This window comes from Sapajus apella, unplaced genomic scaffold, assembly GCF_009761245.1.
Source record: "Sapajus apella isolate SASKATOON/1434 unplaced genomic scaffold, GSC_monkey_1.0 scaffold73, whole genome shotgun sequence".
NCBI classification, from domain to species: domain Eukaryota; kingdom Metazoa; phylum Chordata; class Mammalia; order Primates; family Cebidae; genus Sapajus; species Sapajus apella.
The window spans coordinates 5,279,266-5,301,090 of NW_022437013.1; the positions used below are offsets into that span (position 1 = coordinate 5,279,266).

At 42.1% G+C, this 21,825-nt stretch overlaps 1 protein-coding gene across 14 annotated transcripts in view; it reads right to left on the reverse strand.

Moving 5' to 3' along the window:
• Nucleotides 1-21,825, reverse strand: part of TMEM164 (transmembrane protein 164) — a 169,117-nt gene that overhangs the window by 19,151 nt on the left and 128,141 nt on the right. For 13 of the 14 annotated variants that reach the window (XM_032250945.1, XM_032250958.1, XM_032250952.1 and 10 more), the window contains one exon: nucleotides 11,369-11,447. The exons of the other annotated variant lie outside the window; for it this stretch is intronic. In XM_032250945.1, coding sequence (XP_032106836.1) covers nucleotides 11,369-11,447 — 79 coding nt within the window. The remainder of the gene's footprint in view (nucleotides 1-11,368; nucleotides 11,448-21,825) is intronic. 14 annotated transcript variants of the gene reach the window in all.

The following is a 21,825-nucleotide window of genomic DNA, read 5'->3' on the forward strand; positions in this document are numbered from 1 at the left end:
TTGGTCATCCTGGATGGAATTTTTTAAGCAGTGGAGCAAAATCAGATCAGATTTGCTCTTTCTTTAAAATGGTCACTCTGGAGACTGTATGGAGGATAGACTGAGTACGAGGTAGGGGGAATCAGGGGCAGGGAGAGGAGAGATTAAGCAAAGTAGTCTTGGTAATAGAGGCTGAGAGACCGCACTAGGACAGGGGTATTGAGGATGGGGAGGAAGTGCCAAATTTGCAAATAATTTTGAGAACGTGAACTGTCAGAACTTCTGAACTGATGTGTATGTGGGATGATGCAGAGGAAGGGATCCAGAATGCTGCCTACGTTTTGTTGCTTTGACAGTGGATGGAGAGTAGAGCCACTAACCAAGACAGGAAACAGAGGAGGAAGACAAGCAGGTTGAGAGAAGGGGTACAGAAGTGAGGAGTCTGATTGTTATTTTTGAAGTACCTGTGCTGCTTCTCGAGCCTGTGTTAGCTCTACTGATGGAGAACACCAGGATCTGTGGGGCAGACAGAGCAAAACAGCCCAAGGAGAAAGAACCTGAGAAGTAGGAGAACCCAGGAGAAAGAGATGGTATCCTGGAGCTCAGAGGAGAAACAGGTGTCTCACAGGAGGGAGTACCAGCAATATTAAATCCACAACAAGCATGCTCTCAGTTCATGCAAGGTTCCGTGGCTTTAGAACACAGCAAAGCACAATCCTGACCTCTAGAGCCCACAGTCTAGCTGGAAGAAAGATGTACAATTAACAACAGGCAGAACAGTGCTTAATTAATAATACAAACACAATACATAGTATTTTCTATGTGCCAGGCATTGTTCTGTATACTTTTCATATATCAGCTCAGTAAATCCTGATAACACCCTTTGAGGTAGGTACTGTTACTACCCTCATTTTGCAAGTGAGAAAACAGACACAGAGAGGTCAAGGTTCTCCCCCAAATGCCAGAACTAACTAGCAAGTGGCAGAACTAGGATTTGTACCTATGGTCTATCTGAATCCAGCGACTACATGGACAGGCAGCATAGAGGCATCTCTACCTACCTGGTTTCAAATACTGGATTAAACTCTAATGCAGGCCGGGCACAGTGGTTTATACCTGTAATCCCAGCACTTTGGGAGGCAGAGAGGCAGGCAGGTCACTTGAGGCCAGGAATTCCAGACCACCCTGGCCAACATGATGAAACTCCATCTCTACTAAAAATGTAAAAATTAGCCAGGTGTGGTGGCACATGCCTGTAATTCTAGCTCCTCTGGAGGCTGAGGTGCGAGAATTGATTGACTCTGAGAGGTGGAGGTTGCAGTGAGCCAAGATCACGTCAGTGCACTGCAGCCCCGGCAACAAGGCGAGACTCTTGTCTCAAAATAATAAAAATAAAATAAACTAAACTCTAGTAAAGGGACTCGTCACCTTGGTGGTACTATGTACTCCTTGGGCAGTTTGAGGAAGTGTAATGGCTCCCTTTCAGAATAAACTATTTATGTGTATGAGATAGAATATATAGGATTACAAAAGAAAATAATCATGTTGAAATACAGTTATCAAAATGCTTTTAGAAGGCACAGCTGTTTTTTAAATTTTGAGGTAATGACGAATGCAAATGATTTTCTGAGATATCTGCAATAACTGTAACATAAGAGGAAAATATGTGTAATTTACATTAAGATAGCATGCCAACTGCTGCTAATGTAACTGTGGTTTGTTATCTACATTCCTTACTAAAGGAAATACACACAGTCGGCCCTCCATATCTGCAAGTTCTGCATCTGTGGATCTGACCAACAACAGATCAAAAATATTTTTTAGAAATAAAAATAACAATAGTAAAAAAAAATATGAATAAAATAACAGTACAACTATTTATATAGTATTTACATTGTATTAGGTATTATGAGTAATCTAGAGATGATTTAAAGCAGGGTGTCCAATTTTTTGGCTTTCCTGGGCCACATGGTAAGGAGAATTGTCCTGAGCCACACATAAAATACGCTCATGATAGCTGATGAGCTAAAAAGAATTTTTTAAAAACTCATAATGTTTTAAGAAACTTTACAAATTTTTGTTGGGCCACATTCAAATCCATCCTGGGCTGTAAGTTAGACAAGCTTCATTTAAAGTGTACAGGAGGATATGTGTAGGTTAGATGCAAAAACTATGTCATTTACATTAGGGACTTGAGCATCCATGGATTTTGGCATTTGTGGTGGCAGGAGTCCTAGAAGCAACTCCCCATGGATACCGAGAGATGAGTGTATTTCAGTTGGAGTTAATGGACATGAAGATGTAATTATTTTTCTCATTCAAGGTCATGCGCCCCATGTGATGTACTCCCATAAGTCTAGTGGATACTGTGGGGATTAAATGAAATCAAGATCATACAAGTAACAAACCCAGTGCCTAGTAAACATTAGCTTGTAAGACGTATAAGTTATGTGCATTATGCAGTACATGAATATGTCCCTCAGTAGAAGGACATTCATTCATTCACTCATCCCCTACATACCAAGAAAAAATGAAAAATTAACTGTCCTCAGGGAGACCAGCATGTAAAGTCTATAATGTGAGGAGGACACCAATGGGAGGAACAGAGGCAGCTGGCAGGAGCTGGGGTAGAATAGTTACAGAGGGCTTCCTGGAGAAAGTAACTACTGAGGTGAGTTTTGAGAAATGAATGTTTTCCAGTCCCACAGCTGGAGAAGAGCATTCCTGGCAGAAGTCACAGCATTTTCAAAGACACAGAGGCATGAAAATTGGATAAAATACTCAGGGAACCATAAGGATTTTGGTATCACCAAAGTGTACAGTACAAAAATGGGAGTGTAAAGAGACAAGGTTGGAGAAGGGGTTGGATACTAGGTCATATGGTCTTGTGCACTGGGGACAACAGGGAGCCACCAAAACCTTCCAAATGACAAAATGCTATGATCCTATTTGAGCTATAGAAATAGCTTTGGAAGCTTCAGGAATGGGCTTAGGGGGAGCAAAGGAGACTAGCTGGAGAGAGATCACACAGAACCAATTACTACCATTGAGGGAAGAGATGCGCAAGGCTTGGCCCAAGGTAGGGCTCCTAGAAGGGATGAGTTTGAGAGATATTTAGGAGGTAAAAGCAGGAAGACTCAGTGATTTCCCCACACAGCAGCCAGTATGATCTTTCCACAAGCAGATCAGGTCATGTTAGACTATTTGATAAACAGTATGGGGACAAAAGGAAAGTCAGCTAGAAACAAAGTTGGATCTTTATCTTACACTGTATATCAGGATATATTCTAAGTGAATAACAGATTTAAATTTTAAAAAATAATAATAAAAGGAATTATAAACATACCATAAGAAAATATGGGATATATATATTTTTATAACCTTGGAGTAGGAAAGGGCTTTCTAACCATGACTCTAAACTCAGATGCCATAAAATAAAAAATAAATTACATAGAAGTGTAAAAATCTGGCTGGGTGCTGTGGCTGACGCATGTAATCTCAGCACTTTGTGAGGCTGAGGAGGGTGAATCATGAGGTCAAGAGATCAAGACCATTCTGGCCAACATGGTGAAACCCCATCTCTACTAAAAATACAACAATTAGCTGGGTGTGGTGGCGTGCACCTGTAGTCCCAGCTACTCAGGAGGCTGAGGCAGGAAAATCACTTGAACCTGGGAGGCGGTGGGTGCAGTGAGCCGAGATCGCACCACTGCACTACACCCTGGGCAAAAGAGTGAGACTCTGTACCCCCCAACCCCCAAAAAAAGAAATGTAAAAATTCTGCATGGCAAGAATAAAACATTAGCAAAGTCAAAGACATATAACTGAGGACAAAATTTGTAGCTCATATCATAAAGGGTAAACGAATAATATTTACACATAACGAGCTCTTAGGATTCAAATTTTGTAAAAAGGTCAACACAACTGAACAATGAGCATATAATAGGTGCATGTAGTTCAAGGAAGGGGAAATCAAATGCCAGTTTTATTTTATTTTATTTTTTTTGAGACTGAGTCTCACTCTGTCGCCCAGGCTGGAGTACAGTGGCATGATCTCAGCTAACTGCAACCTCCACCTCCTGGGTTCAAGTGATTCTCATGCCTCAGCCTCCCGAGTACCTGGGACTACAGGTGTGCACCACCACACCTGGTTAATTTTTGTATTTTTAGTAGGGACGGGGTTTAACCATGTTGCCCAGGCTGGTCTCAAACTCACGACCTCAGGTGAACCACTCGCCTTGGTCTCCCAAAATGCTGGAATTACAGGCTTGCGCCACCACGCCCAGACAAATGCCAATTTTAAATATGTAAAAAAAACCACTTGGCTTCACTCAAAGTGAAATTCAAATTAAAATTGAACTGATATACCTTTTTTTTTTAAACACATCAGATGGGCAAAAATCCAATTTGGTGAGGCCGTGTAGAAACAGACACTCTCATACATTGCCAGTAAACATTTAAACTGGTACAACTTTTATGGATCTGGAAATATCCAACAAAATTACAAATGCATATACTCTGATTCAGCATTACCACTTATGGAAGTATATCCTATAGATATTCTTGCAGACTTGCAAAATGGCAAACGTACCAGGTCATTCAGTGCAGTGTTATTTATATTATTAAAATATTTGAAACAACCTAAATGGCCATTAATAGCAGACTGAAAAATTACATTTATGGTATAGTGTTATAACCTTGTGTTACGATTAAAAGCAAGAACCGTAGAACCATACTACTGGGTTCAAATCCTGGGATTGTCACTTGCTATCTGAGTACGAGTTTCCTCTTCTATAAAGGGAGGTAACAATAACACCTGCTTAAAAGAGTTATTATAGGAATTAAATGAGTTAATGCACAGGGAAAGTGTGAGACAATATCTGGCATATAGTTGTCTTATATCAAAGCTTTGTCATTTTTACTGTATTCCATCATCCACACAATGTAATACTATGCCACGATAAAAAAAGGAAGAAAGAAAGAGGAAGCTTCCTGTGGGCTCACGTGGAAAGCTCTCTAAGAAATATTGCTAAGCAAAACAATAACAACAGGATGGTTGTATATATGTTATTTTAGGATGAATGTCTGAAGAAGGGGGAAAATATTTTTTAAAAATTGACTTGTATATGCAAAAAAAAAAAAACCCTCTGGTAGGATATGCAAGAAACAGAAATGGTAGTCACTTTTAGAGTTGTAGCAGGGAACTATATGGATGGAGGGAAGGGAGGGGAAAGACATTTTTCACAATATGGGTTTTTATATTTTAGATTTTTGGAATTAAAATGTATAAAATACATAAATAAGTTAAATCAGAGAAGAATCAATTGGTGAAGCAAGCTGATGTTATATCCCTTCTTCAAATGTTCAAAGACTTCCCATGGCTTTGGCAATCAAGGCCAAACCCCTGACCACAGCTGACAAAGGCTTCATATCTACCCTTAGCCTGCCCTTCTGGGCCAGTGTCATCCACCCTGTTTGTGCTCCCACTGCCACAGTGCGGTTGTACAAGGAGTCACCTCCCCTAATTTTGTACTTGCCTAGTAAACTCCAATTCAGACTTTGGATTCCTCTTTAAATGTCATTTCCTCAGGCAACTCTCCTCTAAAGCCCCAAGCTCAATCAGCTTGTTTTGGTCTAAGTTCTCATAAAAGCATGTTCCTTTCCTTCAGAGTACTTGTCTCAGTCATAACTATACATTCATGTGATATTTGACTCATATCCATCTCCCCGTCCCACCCCCACTAGCTTTTGAATGTTATGAGGGATGGGGTGGTGTCTGATTTTGGCTTATCAGAGCACCCCAGTGGCCAGTTTGGATCCTGGCAGGAAGAAGGCATATGTTAATATATGTGAGATGAATGGATGAATTACATGCAGGAGGCAGGAACGATTTCCAGATTTTAGCTGGGGTGATTGGATGGTGCTACTTGGCACGAACCACATGAAGAGCAGGAGGGCTGACAGGGAAGATAATGAGTTTAACATAGACAGGTTGGGTTTGACATATGCTTAAGACATTCAGGTAGAGATGTTGAGTAAACTATATGAATGTGAATCTCCTAAGCCTGAGCTGTAGACAGTGATGGAAGGAACATAACTAGACAGACTAGTAGTTAAACCGTGAAAGCAGGCAAAACCATACCAGAGAATTACAATGAGATGGAAGCCTAGAACAGAGCTCTGAGGAAATTAACATCTCAGAGGAGTCAGAAAAACGAACCTGTGAAGGAGACTTGAGAAGATATGATCAGTGAAGTAGAAAAGCCAGGAAAGAGAAGAACTTTGGAAGCCCAGAAGCAGAGCATTCCAAACTGGAGTGATCAATACCACCCAATGCAGCAGCATTCGGTAGGATAAAGATTGAGAGATGGTCATCAGATTTGGTCAGATAGATACTGCTGGCGATCTTTAGAAATACCATTTCTGTGAAAAGCTTGGTAGAGGATTAGATAGCAGGGTGAAGTGTTATGAAGAATAAAGGTCTTTGATAAGAAAACTCAAGGGCAGATCCAAGTGTCTCCCAAAATTATGCACCGTTTATGAGGTGATTTCAGGTGACAGACAGATAAATATTTCATTTTTAATAGTTTTGTATTTAAACTGTGTTAAAATAGACAACCAATAAATCAAAGCTACAATCTCATGGATCTTATTATGAGGCTTCTCGTAAAAGACTATAAGTTTTAGTTAAAAAAAAACCTCAATAGATTTAAGGACATGTATTACAATAACACAGATGGTTTACATGGATAAGACAAAAACTGTCTTGCCCAAAGAACTAAATTTTTTAAAATATTGTTTAGACTATTCTTTTAGGATACTTAGCTGTGAAGGGAAGAGGGAAGACAGTTGCATGGGATTGCGAAAAAGTTTTTCTTAGAATGGGAAAAATTTGAGCATCTGTATTGGCTGAAGAGCCAGCAGTGAAGAAAGGGTGGAAAATTCAGGTAATGCCCAGGTGCAGTGGCTCATGCCTGTAAATCCCAACACTTTGGGAGGCTGAGGTAGGAGGATCACTTGAGCCCAAGAGTTCAAAACCAGCCTGAGCAACATGGTAAAACCCTGTCTCTACAAAATACAAAAAAAATGAGCCAGATATGGTAGTATGTGACTATAGTCCCAGCTACTTAGGAGGCTGAGGTGGGAGGACCACGTGAGCCCAGGAGGTTGAGGCTGCAATGAGTTGTGATTGTACCACTGCACTCCAGCCTGGGTGACAGAGTGAGACCCTGTCTAAAAAAAGAAAATAATATATCCAGGCACATAAGTGATTAATTGATAGAATGAGGCTCCAGAGAAGGTAGGAGGGGTGGGAGCTAATCACACAGGGGTGTTATTGGCCAGAACAGAATGAATACCACTTCTTCTAGAATGAGAAGGAGGAACATAGGAATGGATGTGGGTAAAGAAGCTTGCAGAGGTAGAGTGAAGTGTTAAGAAAATTCTCATCCCCAAAACCTCAATTTTCTCAGTTGTTTGTGGGGAGATGAGGGATCTATTGAGGGTGAAGTGGACAGAAGGTTTGAATAGAAAGGACAGGAAGCTTGAGGAGGGTGGTAAAGATTTAGCATAGGACTTGTGAGGTCAATGTGTGGAGAAGCTGACCATAGACAGAAAATAAATTAAGCAATGGTGTTGAGAGCACAATTATAATAGGTATCATGAAATTTTCATGACCCTAATCAGAATGGCTTGAAAGACTTCCTCCAGTAGGCCAAGATTGGGAACACTGAAAAGGGATGGGAAACTTATCCCAGTTGGAAGGGACAAGGAATGTGAGACAGGAGCTAATGAAAGGTTCAATGACAGATCATGGAGATAGAAACTGAATGGGAAGAAAAGAAGAGGAAAGGAGTGGAGATTTGGGTCAAAGAAAGAACATAACAGCAGTTATGTTCTCACATAGAGGAGCTTTAGGGGAAAACAAGGTCCTGGTGGCTGAAAAGAAGGGAATGCTGCGGTCACTGCAATTAAGAAGTCCAGACCTTGAGAAGGAATGGATGTGTGATCCTTACAAGAAGTTTCTCAAGATGTGGGCTCAAATTGTAATGGAAATATTGAGAGCTACAGGCCAGCGACTTCTAGGAATGTGAGGGAACTGACCAAGAGGTCAAGTGATGGTGGTGATGAAAAAAAGAGAATGGTAAAAGAAAAAGCCATTTCCCCTAACGTAGAGATGAGTCTAGAAGAGACAGAGGGGGCTCTGGAGCATATGGGGCAGAGCAGAAAGAACAGTCTCCATTAGAGGAAGCCACAGGCAAGAGACAGGAAGGGCTCTGTGCTCCATGAAGAGCTGTCAGTGTGGCTGGGGGTGGTTTGTAAGAAATATAGTTTGTTAATTAGCTTGATTCAATCATTCTGCATTGTATAAATATAGCATAGCATCATCTTATATATATATATGTATAATTTGTCAGTGTCTAATAAAAATTAAATTTAAAAATACTGTAACACAAAAAAGAAAAAAGGAAATACAGCTCCAGGGGGTCACGGGTAAAAGTTGGAAGGAAAGGAAACAGGGAAATGAAGGAACGGGCCAAAGGAAGAAAAGAGTGGTACGGGTGAGACAGGTCCATGTACTGTGACAGTGCATAGGTCTGCAAGAATAAGGGAGAAGTGAGGTTACCATAAGGCGCCACCTACCCACCCCCCCAAAACCACAGGAAGACGCACTGTATGCTCAAGCAGGATCCTGCCTTTCAGGAAAACAGGGTTCCTGGGCATTGGAGATATCTACAGGAGAGCTGTCTTGTATTAGGTAAAAAATGGTAAGCCATTTATTTCTACAAAACTACAAGAGACTTCTATGGAACAGAATCCTCAACTCTCAGCTTTCTTGGTTTACAGTAAAGTAATCTTCCCACAGCACACTCTAGCTCCTTTCTGCCTCTGCAAGGCCTAGGTCTGATGCTTGGGACCAAAGGTGAAATCAGCCTTAGGAAGAAATCAGATGTTTCTCTCAATGCTCATAATTCCCTCCAAGTGAACAGCAGATGGCAGCAAAGAGCTGGAAAGGGAGATGAGCCCTCAAAATATCTCAAAGTTGGCCAGATAGAAGGTACTAGGGCCCATTAACTTCTGTGGGGTGGTAGATGCTCTCATCCAGGTCCTGGAGTCAAAAGTCAGTTTGGTGAGATCACTCCACTTGTGCTGCAAGCTAAACCCTCACTGAGCCAGGTATCTATGGATTATTAGCAAGAACAGAGCATACTGTCTCTCATTACAGCCCTAACTATCTCTCACCTCGCCACTTAGGGAACTGGGCTATCGGGAAGATCTGCCCTAAGAAGATATAATTATCTTAGAGTTAGCCAAGTCTTAAGGATGTGGCTTCCTGGATTATTCTTTTGGAGGGAGGAAAGATGGCTAGTTGGTATTTTCCATGTCAGACCAGTCTAACCCAGCTACCTGACAGATTTTTATGGTGACCTTAGAGTACAAATATATTTAAATAACAGCCATGCAGATTTGGCTATGACTTCCATCACACACCCCAGAAGCCAGGAATGATGAGTAGGAGGGGTCTGAGGCCCAGGGACATCTATCTGCCTGGTTCTATTCAGAATGCACGTATCTCCAAGACTTAACATTATTAAGAGACTGTTTCTGCTGCCACAGGGCACAGACCTAACAAACGCACAAGTCTCCTGCATATTGGAACTTCAGACTTTCCTTAAAGCTTTGTGGGGAAAATAGTGCTTTTACAGCAAATTAAAAGGAAGTGTGCTTGGACATTGTGAGACCCCAAGTGGCCGCACAGGGTAAACGCAGTCTCAAAGAATATTTAGGCAAGTATGGAAAACTGACAGGAGGCAAATCTCTGGACTATAAGTAGACTCCATCCTGCAATATGTTCCTGGGTTGACTAGGCCTTGGGGCTATCCCACACCAGATCTTAATATCTGATGGAATGCCTAAGTTAGAGCATCCACTCATAAGACAAGAAGCAACAGAACCCAACAGAAGTCCCAGACCATCTTCCAGTGAGCTCAAGGGCCCATGTGGCCTCATGCCACTTTTAGTATGGTAGAAATGAAACCCTTGCTGCGTGTAGGAAAGTAGGAACAGAAAAGTCTCAGCAACTGAGACAGAGACGCTGGTGGCTAACAATGAAAGAGGATGTCTTCCAATCACAAGGCCTTTCAGGAAGTAAAGAACACTGAGAAGGAGGGCTCTCACAACAAGCCTATATGGACAGGCACTTCCCTTTCCATTTGTCTGTTATACAACAGAGGGATGGGATAATCTAAGGGTCACTGAGAGGTCGCACATACATCAGCTTCCTTTCCAGGCTGCCTCTACCAGGTTGGTGGTCTCACCCTCTTCACCAAATTGTGGCAATTCGGTCAGGCTGGTAGGAGAAATTTTAGTTATAGAGAATATACACAAACCCTTTTGGAAGGCCTAAGGGTTTTTACTACAGTAGTTGGCTAAAGGCAGCTTTGTCCCCTTAGTTAAATAAATTAAAGTAGAAACAAAAGAGTGTGAGATTACCTAACTAATTCGTTTACTCATGTGGTCCTATAAAGTAACCCTTACTCATTCCAGATAGCTCTCTCAAGGGGAGGCTGACCAGGGATATTACCAACTAATGGTGTTTACTTTAGGCCTCAGAACCTGGCATTTAATCTTCACCCTCTAATGGTGTTGATTTAAAGCCTTTGTCATTTAATGTGTGCTGAATAAAAGCCAGAGAGGCCAGCATGTCATGGCCGGTGGCTGCTATCTCTTTATAGCAGTCTCCTCAAGTATCTGTGAGTGACCACGTACACCCCAGCCTGCTCATTCACTGTATTCTGTGTCTGAGTGAATTTATTCATCCGTCATTGAGTCAAGGTCTACAGGACAGACCCCCACAGGTAGTGACTCCAACATCAAATCAAGGTTTCCAGTGGTTTATTTTACACGGCTGACACTGATCTTTCATCTGCCTCTCCTCCAAATCCCATAATTACCCTAGTCCCTGGACTTCTTGCCCCTTACAATATCTCTTTTGTTCTTGAGTGGACCAAGTGTTTTACTCTCTCCTTCTACCCCACCACTGCACATTGAGGCAGGGAGAAGGCACAGCACAAGAGGGTGACAGAGTGTGGGGGACTCCATGCAAACCCAATGCCACCATCAAGAACCCAAAGCACAGGCCTGTGACAGGCAGCCAGCAGCACCATAGTCACCCAGTGAAGGATGGATCTAAAAAGTCCCCAGATCCCTTGCAGGCCTCATGCATTCCCATCTCCCCACTTCCTGGTGCCTGGCATAAAACATGCTGAAGAAATAGCTAAGCAGTAGCTGATGATCCCAGTAGGCATCCAAGAGGCTGTGACTCCCGAAAACAGAAGGGAGAGGCTAGGTGTGGGGGTTGCATAGGAATGTGGTTTGCTGGCCTTACCTCCTTTCCAAAGCAGGTAGATGGGTACCACGTAGAGCATAACATGCTGAATGTAGTAAATCTCCAATTCAAAGGGGAGCTGTGAGGAGAGGAGGGAGAGAAGTGTTTCAGATCAGGAAGCACTCATTTCAATAGAGTCCAAAGTTGACCTCCCTTGCTGTTCAGGACCCACAATTTAGTAATCCCATGCATTTCCCCAATCACTTTTCTTTACAATTGCAGGAAAAAAAAAAAAAAAGAACAAAATGAATATTCTTCTGATCTACTTAGGATCTTCTTAAGTGTCTTTTGTAGAGAACGTACTTATAAATGTTCCAGTAAGAAAGTTTGGTTAAAAATTTAGGAGATGTGGCATATAATATATCCCTTTGGTGGTTTCTCATGTGTATTATTGGAATATGAAGGACCTAAGTGGTCCCTACAGACAAGAAACCTATTTGCCATTGTTTATCCAGTGTTTCCCAACCTTACTTAGCGAGTGACTCTTTCTTTTAAGTAACAGTTTGTTTTCTGCAAAATATACTTTAAGAATTACAACCTTACGTCACTTCCTGCTCCTGCAGACTAGATGGTGGACTATTTTAAGTTTATTTCTCATTTGGCATGAAGAACATATGGAGTAGAATTATCCCCATATTCCAGATGAACAAAAAAAAGATTGCTAGGTCTCATAGGCCTAGATCCAAGAATAAAGTTTCCCCATTGGATATTTGAGTATCAGCCCAGCATTAGCCGTACTTTTGAGTTTAGACCAAGCTGCTGGGCCAACTGTGGCACAGCTTACCAAAAAGAATATTCTCACTCCCCCTACATCCAACACACCCAGTCACCCACTCCTGTTTCCCAACCCTCTCAAAATGGAATCTCTGTATTATCAAAGCAGAGCATGTTTTGACCTGCCATAGGGGCCCTGCCGTAGAGTTCTGCAGCAGGCAGAGAATGGAAATGGTTCGGTGGCTAACTCAATTCTGGGGAAAAAAGAACTTTGGCAGCTGGCAAGAGGCCTCATCTCTAGGGCGTACCTAATCCCTAACACACACACACATACACATACCCTAAAGGACGCCAGGACAGACAAGGGCACCAGGTGAAAGGGTCAGCTGCCTCCCTGTTCCCCAGAGAGCAAGCACATAACGAAGACTGTGTGCTAAAGAGAGGAGGCAGCTACAGGCTCCCCACGCCCAGGAGCCCAGGTCTGCCTTGTGCCAAGGGCTGAAACCAATAAGATGGCAGAGCTCCCAAAATGGGAGCTGGGACAACTGTGGAGCCTGGAAACAGACATTGGCTCTGGGTCTTTAAAATAAAAATCCACATGGAAAATAATTTCCCAGGAACCCACATGCTGCTCAACTATTAACTTACACTCACTGAGGGAAATGTAAAAACTGAGAAAAGGAGGTAAGATTCCAAGTATCACTATAGACTCCAGCTGGAAAGGTCATGAAATTAGACTCTGGGCATTATCAGTACAAAGTAGCTATGGAGGCCTGAAAGGTCTACACTGGACCTTCACAGTACTGTGGTCTGAGATCACTCTGCTATCTTAAATTTAGGTACTGCTTTATGCTTTTCAAATGATTTCACATCCACGGTCTACTCAATGTCTCAAAATCCCCAGGAAGCAGGCAGGTAAAATATTATACTCAATTGACAGATGAGAAAACTGAGGTACAAAAGGGTTAATAATTTCACTGAGGTTACCCGGAAAACAGAGAAGGAAGAAAAAGTCCCAAGAAGGCACAGCTCTCTGGCTGAAATCAGCACCTTCACGTACCTAAGGGGCTTGACCTCTTCCTGAAATGGGCCTGGGAAGTCAGGTTGCTCTCCCCCAGCAAGGAGCTGGGCCAAGGGCAGGCAGTCACTAGTCCCAGGTGTGTCCTCACAGACTCCAATTGCTGGCCACCCACCTTGACTCACAGCGCTCACCTGCCTCTCCGTGCCACCCAACCCTTCTTGAAAGCAAAGTCTCCACCTGAATGTCCAGGGAGGCAGTTAAGCATTGAAGTTACAAGCTAAGACTTTGGAGTCTGTCAAAGCTGTATTCTAGATTTGACTCTGCTTCTCAATAGCCATGTGGCCTTGGCCAAGGCCCTTACCCTCTACCTCCGTGTTGGCATCAGTAAAATGAAAATACGTCTTCTGTTACAAGATTGTTGTATGATTTTTAAATTTAAAAAAATATAACAGACACTCGGAACTTCTTTTATGCCATGGACTATGAAAATCACTTTGTAAACTGTCAATTTAAATAAATCCTCATAAGAACTGTATTGTTCCACTGTCTGCATTTCAGAGATGGGACATTAAGGTATGGAAAAGTTACATAACTTACTCAAGGGTATACCCTCATTCGGTGACAGAGCCAGGATTCAAATCCAAGCAGTCTGGCTCTAGAATTTATAGTCTTAGCCAGCACACTCAGCTATCCTCTGCTTGTTTGCTCCCTCCTACAAAAGTCTGACTCATAAGAGATGCTCCATGGGGAGGAGCCACCCTTATGAATGGGAGTAGTCATAGTGGTATCAGCAACAGGACCAGGGGCAGGACATGCACATGTCCTCACTTGTCCCTCCACATGGTGATTTATCCTACTCCCTTCCTGTTTAAATGATCCTTATCTTCATAGCATGTTCTGCCCACCGTCTGTCACCCTGGCCCCACATCACACAGTAGCCAAACTTGCCTGCAATATAGGCCTCCCAGCTCCTGAGCCTCTTGTCACTGGCCCACTGCATCTCTGTAGCCACCGTGGCTACAGACTTGAGATGGAGTGGCCAAGATACTGTCCCCACCAGCAGTTTCCTTCCTCTGATGGCTGCCTCACCCCTACTCCAAGACTTCTCTACTTCATGGGGCCACAAAGAGTACTGACCTTGGTGCATATGCCACTGCAACCAAACCCAGGGAAGGGAAAGAGGAAATAGGGTAAGGAGGAAGTGTGGAAAAAGAAGGAGAAAAAGGGGCCAGGCACGGTGGCTCATGCCTGTAATCCCAGGACTTTGGGAGGCCGAGGCGGGTAGATCACGAGGTCAGGAATTTGAAACCAGCCTGACCAACATGGTGAAACCTTGTCTCTACTAAGAAAATACAAAAATTAGCCAGGTGGGGTGGTGCGAGCCTGTAATCCCAGTTACTTGAGAGGCTGAGGCAGGAGAATTGCTTGAACCCAGGAAGTGGAGGTTGCAGTGAGCCAAGATTGCGCCACTGTACTCCAGCCGGGGAAAAAGGGGGAGACCCAAAAAAAAAAAAAAAAAAAAAAAAAAGAAGAGAAAGGGAAGAAGGAAGAAGATGAGAAGATGTAAGAGAAAGGGGGAAAATAAGAAGAAACATAATGGTAAGAATAAGAGAGTCGAATGGGAGCCAAAAACTTACCACTTGTCATTTAATAGCATATCATATTTATTAAGTACTTATATTATGCACCACATACTGTGTTAAATACTTTTACATGTTGATATGGTTTGGCTGTGTCCCCACCCAAATCTTATCTTGAATTGTAGCTCCCATAATTCCCATGTGTTGTGGGAGGGACTCTGCGGGAGATAATTGAATCATGAAGACATTTTCCCCCATACTGTTCTCGTGGTACTGAATAAGTCTCATGAGATCTGACAGTTTTATAAGGCATTTCTCCTTTCACTTGGCTCTCATTCTCTCTTGCCTGTCACCATGTAAGACATGCTTTTCACCTTCTGCCATGATTGTGAGGCCTCCCAAACCAAGTGCAACTATGAGTCCATTAAACCTCTTTTTCTTTATAAATTACCCAGTGGTGGGTATGTCTTTATCAGCAGCATGAAAATGGACTAATAAACATGTGTTATTTCATTTAATTATTAAAACTTTCCTATGAAGTAGGGACTATGATCATGCCTATTTGGCAGATTGGAAACTAACAGAGAAAGTAAATAACATCCAAAGAAACAGCAATAAGCACAGGGATGGGGGAAAGGGCATTCAACAATGGGGAAAAGTTCTTTTTTTTTTTTTTTTTTAAAGAAATGGGGTCTCACTATGTCACCCAGGTTGGAATACAGTGGCTATTCTCATGCACAATCATGGTATGCTACAGCTCAGAGCTCCTAGGCTCAAGCAATCCTCCTGCCTTAACCTCCCAAGTAGCTGGGACTACAGACATGCACCATCATGCCCAGCTAAGACAGTTCCTTACTGAGCACTGAGTCTGGGCTGAGTTTCAGGAATTTTCTCAGGGAGCCTCCTCCGACCCTCTTTTCCCCATTTTACAAATAATATCTGTGAAATGCCATACTTCCCCAGAAAGATTTCCACTTGGTTAATTCATTTCTACACACTAGGGAACTCACATCTGGAATTCCACTCTAATGTACATAGCCTGGTTCTTTTTCTCCTGGAGGAATCCTGAGGCTATAGACAAAAAGTCCTCCATCAATGCAATCGGAAGTCAAAAGCAACAAAAAATGCTTTAAACAAAACAGGTCATTAACTATCTTCTCACAAGTCAACATCCTTTTTAGAATCAAAAGACCAGAATGGTAAAATTCTCCAGGCCTCGGGAGTTAGACTGCCTGAAACATTAGGTGAATGGACTCTGTTCATTGCAAGAATCTCAACCTCCTTCCCCACACTCTACAACCCTGGCAACTGCACCACCATCCTCTGCCATGGTGACCACTGATCCCACTATGCCCCTACTTCCCTGTTTACTTCAGTCACCTGAGCAGTCCCTTCACCTTCTTGCTTTAAGAAAACTTGGTTCTCTCTCTCTGAAGACACTGCTATCCTGACAGCTCAATCAAGCGGTGGGTGATTTTCCTTTCATATCACCTTGAACCACTGGGCCAAGGGAGTGCCACTCTGTGCCTCACAGATGCTTCCAAATTGCTGTCTCTTCCAAACCATTATCTCTGCCACTTTGCTCACCATCTCCTGATTTGAATCTCATGTCATGAGACTATGGCACCCACTACTCCTTTCTGTTGCAATCATTTACGGCCCCCTCCATGTATATCTTCTCCACTTCAGTCCTTGAAGGTTTTGCCTTTTCCCTCCCTGTGACTCATTTCCAACATTGCTTTGTCAAAATCCCTGTGGTATCAATATTTAGCAACACCCTGGCCTCTCAATGCCTTGCTCTCCATGCCCCTCAAGATCTCCTCTCCATTTTACCTCATACCTTATTCGCATGGTCACAACAGTTATTAATAGCTGTTATCTCTCCATAACCTCTGTCATGCACCCTACTCTCCAGCCACCACCTCGTGTCTGGCCAATTTACTCCCTCTAATATCCCTGCTCTCACAATTTTCCCACTTCACCAGGACCTACAGTCTTGAGCCTACCACCTTTTTACTGCCCCCTCAGCAACCTCATGCCCTCAGTTCTATGCTCACCAGCATTGAGTTCAAAGCTCGTCACTCCCTTTGGTACATTCCCAACTCTCCTGACATACTCTCTCCTTTTTTCCTATTTACCTGGCAAAACCACATTCCTGGCTAAATCCAACTGACTTCACATCCCCAAACCCATGCAAGCAAACATGTCTGGAGAAAAATATAAAGCCATGCTATTAACCCTTTACATTCGTGACAACAAACTGCACCGGACTTCCATGCTGCTCTACAATCTCACTATATTCCCAAGATCATTCACTCTCCTCTCTCCCAGACCACTATTTCCCAACTTCTGCTTTCCTCAAACCTTCCCCATCCTCCCACTTAGCTGAGGAAATGGCTTCCTATTTCAATAGGATGAGGGGCATGGAGAGCCATTGGAAAATAACATGCACAAGCTCCCACCTCCATATCTCCCTCCTCCCTGCACCCATCCCCCCACAGCTGCTTTTGTTCCTCCGCTACTATGCAGGAAGCACCGGTGGCACTGGCTAAGGCTATTACCATCATTCCTGTACTAGATCCTATGTTTTCTCACCTACTCAAGAATGTCATACCAGCAATTGTCTGTTTTTCTCACTAGATCATTGCTATCAGAAAGCAAACATGCTAAAATACTTTTCATCTAAAGAAACTAAAGCTCTTACTTCCATTTGTGGTAATAAAGGAGCTACCACTTCTATTTTCTCTGCTTTCCTTTATACTTTACAGCAAAGCTCCTCAAAAGATGTCTCTACTCATTGCCATCACTGCCTTTCCTCTGAAGTATTCTTCCATCCAATTCAATCACATTTTCGTTCCTACCATTCCACTCAAATTGCCTTTGTTGAGGTTACCAATGACCTCTATGTTTCCAATTCCAGTGAGCAACACAAGGATGGAAGCTAGCCCACATGGCATCTGTATGTGAGTTTTAAATAGGCATTCCTTCTTCTGTCAAGGCTCAATCCCATGCCAGGGTGTCAGAGAGATTTTGGATACCACTCACTCCATTATGCAGTTAACTTGCAAAACTAGAGGTGCTAGTCCTGGTCAATTTTTAGACCTCATCTTATTTAATCCATCAACAGCATTTGATGCAGTTGATCATTCCTTCATCCTTAATAGACTTTCTGTGCTGGGGTTCTCACACACCACCCTCTGTTCTTTCTCTACCTCAGCGGCTTTCCTTCTCAATCTCCTCTGCTGAATTTCCCTTATGCCCCTCATCTCTAAACACAAGAGGGGCCAAGAACCACTTCCATGTCCCTCTTCTATAGCTACTCTCACTCACTAGTTAATCTTATCCAGGTTCCTGGCTCTAGATACCATCTGTATGCTAATGACTCCCAAATCAGTATCTCCGGCCTGGAGTCAGGCTGCTGAGATTGAAATTCTGTCTCCATCATTTACTCGCTATACAACTTTGGGCAAATCACTTAATCTTGCTGACCCTTGGTTGAATTATTCATAAATGAGAATAATAGTATCTACTTCATCCGGCTGTGGTGAAATGATATCTGTAGAATCCCTGACCCAGTGCTGGCATATGGTAAGTGCTCATTAAATGCTGGCTGTTATAATCACTATCCTCCTTTTTAACATCAATCCAGCCAGTAACTAGGAAAGCCAGAATTTCCATCCCAGGCAGTAAGACTTAATGCCAGATCTTTCTAGGTCAAAAGCTGGGGTTTCATTTCATCATTCTGCCTTAGCAAGAGACGGTATCACCTGGGCTGTCCCACAGTCCTAACTCACTCATTAGTATGTTTATCAGATGACTATCAGGGTAACTTTAGCTCCCCACATTGGTCCATTCATTTGGCCTATCTCTAGGCCAGAGTTTGTCACTGAAAACCTCTTTATTTCTCAAAGGAATGTCAACACCACTCTCCTGTTCTTACCCAAAACAGTCCTATTCTCGCTTTCATCCAATTGACCAAAAACATCTATTAAGGCATGCCTGGGTGACAGGTAATGTGCTTGCCTCTTGTTATGTGGCAATGATGAAGACATCCTGTAGGGTAGAAACCCCTGCCCTACAACAGTTCATAATCTAGGTGAGAAGGCTAACAGATAAGGAGAAAATATCAGTGCAGTAAAAGATCATGGGAGGCCCGGTAGATCATGCATTGGCTTTGGTTTGAATTTTCTTTTCTTTTTTTCTTTTCTTTTCTGAGACAAAGTCTCGCTCTGTTGTCCAGGTTGGATTTCAGTGGCGTGGCCTTGGCTCACTGAAACCTCCAACTCCCTCCTGGTGTTCAAGCGATTCTCCTGCCCCAGCCTCCTAAGTAGCTGGGATTACAGGCATGCGTCACCATGCCTGGCTAACTTTTTTTGTATTTTTAGTACAGACAGGGCTTCACCATGTTGGCCAGGCTGGTCTCAAACTCCTGACCTCATGATCTGCCTGTCTCCACCTCCCAAAGTACTGGGATTACAGGTAGTTTGAATTTTCTAAATGAGTGAGAGGCATGCATGATATATAATTTTGCAGGGCTACTTTTGGTGGTTGTGTTCAGGGTTTGCTACTTGATGCAGAGGGACCAGTTAGGGGCTGGTGATAGTAATGTCTAAACAAAGGCAGACACAGATTTGAGAAAAGGTATGGAAGTTGAATTGTCAGGACTAATTAATTGACTGGACAAGGGATTGCGCAGAAATAAGAGAAGGAAAGAAGTCACAGATGACTCACAGGCTGTCGCTTAGATGGATGGTAGGATTTTGGGGCTTCTCCCTATGTTGGGACCTACAGTCTAGGGTGCAGATTGGAGGAGGTAAGATACAAGAAAAGAAGCTGGGGCCATGCTGAATTTGTGATGCCAGTGTGACTGTCTGGGAGAGAAGCTCATAAATCAGTGGGAATGTGGGTGGATATGGTTCTGAAAGGGGCTAGAAAGGGTGAGAAGAATTGAAAGTAACGTAAATTATATATATGCAAACTGTACATTATAAAATATGCACATGTAAATGTACATCAGGACAAACATGGAAATGTAAAAGGATGAAATTCTGTTTAGAATAGAAATTTAATTTTTTTACACACCCAATGGAACATCTCTTGTGCCCCATCTGGTGGACCCCTGGTCCTCAGTAATCTTTTGAGAAGCATGAATGACTGGAGGGAGATGGAAGCTATAACTAAAGGGTAGTATCAATATTGAGAAATAACTGTTAAGAACAGAAGAGTATGTATAGACCAAAGGAAGGAGCCAGTGGACAGAGAGATGCTGGAGAAGCATGAGGGGCAGGAGGCACTAGACATCGAGAGGACTGGAAGCAGGTGGGAGGGAATGGGACCCAAAGCACAGATGGAAAGATTAGCCTTGGGCTCCCGGGAGATGAGGAAGAAAGGGCAGACTGAAGTGAGAATAACTGCGTGAGGGAGGGACGCATGCTTCAAATTAAGGGAGCTTATACCTCAGAAACTCACACCATACTTCAGGTGACTTGGCCTTACCAAAAGAGTCCATGGCTAATGATTAGGTGCCAAGTAAGAGTAGGCACTTACAAAGAGAGAACCTCATCTCAGCTTAGCCCCAAACTACAGCCTCTCAAAATAAACCAGGGAATCAAAAAAGATAATCTGTCTCCTTTAGGGGAAAGGATATAATCCACGGTTACAACTGCCCTTGATAATGTTCCTGCCAATGAAGTTTGGTTTTGGAATACTTTATCATCATTAACTGACCAGAGATTCTATCTGTGGCCTACTGGGGTCACAAACTCCTTAGGACAAAATACCACTTGTGAGAGGAGCCACAAAAGGAATGCCACAACCTAAATGACCATCGATAGGGAACTAGTTAAATAATCCAGGATATATCCATGGAACAGAATGTCACGTTGCCATTAAAAACAACAAGTTTTTGCCATTAAGGAAACATTCAAATCCAGAATGTGGGACATTCTACAAAATAACTCACTAAAATTTCGCCATCACAAATTAAGAAGGGAGGACTGTTCTTAGGTTAAAAAAATGAAAACCAGTAAAGATACGGACCAGCAATACTTGAAACTTCACTAGATCCTGATATTTTTTTAAAGATATTCTTGGGACAATTAAGGAAATTTAAGTGTAGGCTGATTATTAAATAAGGCAGATGGTATTATAGAAATGTTGATGATTTTCTTAAGTGTGGTAAGGTATTGTAGTTATACAAAATAATGACCTTAGGAGCTGCAGGCTGAAGTACTTAGGGCTGAAATGTTAAGATGTCTGCAACTTTGAAATCATTCAGCACACTTAGGTAGAAAGCAAATATGGAGAAATTTTAGATATTGAATCTAGCTGGAGGATATGCAGTCATTGTTCACTATACTACTATTCCAACTTTTTGGCAAGTTTGAAAATTTGTACAGTAAAAACTTAGGAATTTTAAAATATTTAAAGAAATTTAAATAATATACATATAAACTAATATGGCAAAACCCTAAGATATAGTACACCAAAGAAGAAACAAGATATGTTATTTCTGGACAATTTGTCAATATCTATCAAAAATTTAAAATGCTCATTCACTTTGACTCAGTAATTTCACTTCTAGGAATTTGTACTAACAGCAATAATTGCCCACATGCACAAAAATATATGCATAAAGATGTTCACTGCAGCATTATTTATGATTACAAATAAATTGTAATTAATAAAGCAACCTAAATGACCATCATCAGTAGGAGAGTTATCAAAAAATACTCTGGAAGATGTACTACTACACCATGTTTTTTTTTTTAAAAAGGAGGTACAACCATTTCTAGGTAAAACAGAACAAATCTATAGTGTATAAGTCATGATCCTTTTTTTTTTTAGAAGAAAAGGAAAGTTTGTATATGTATTTTTAGATGTTTGGACCCAAGATAGCATCCAGTTACTATCCCCAAATTGGAGAAGAAGACAGGATTGGGGAAAAGAGACTGGGGAAGGAAAGAGAAGATCTTGGCTTTGGGCTCTATATACTTGTATGGTTTTTTTTTCCTTTTTAACAACAAATAAATGTATTCATTTATTAATCATGTAGCTATATCTCCAGGCGGATAGTTAAAAAAAAATGTAGCTATATCTCCAGGCAGATGAAAGAAAGAAAAAGAAGAAAGAAAGAAAGAAAG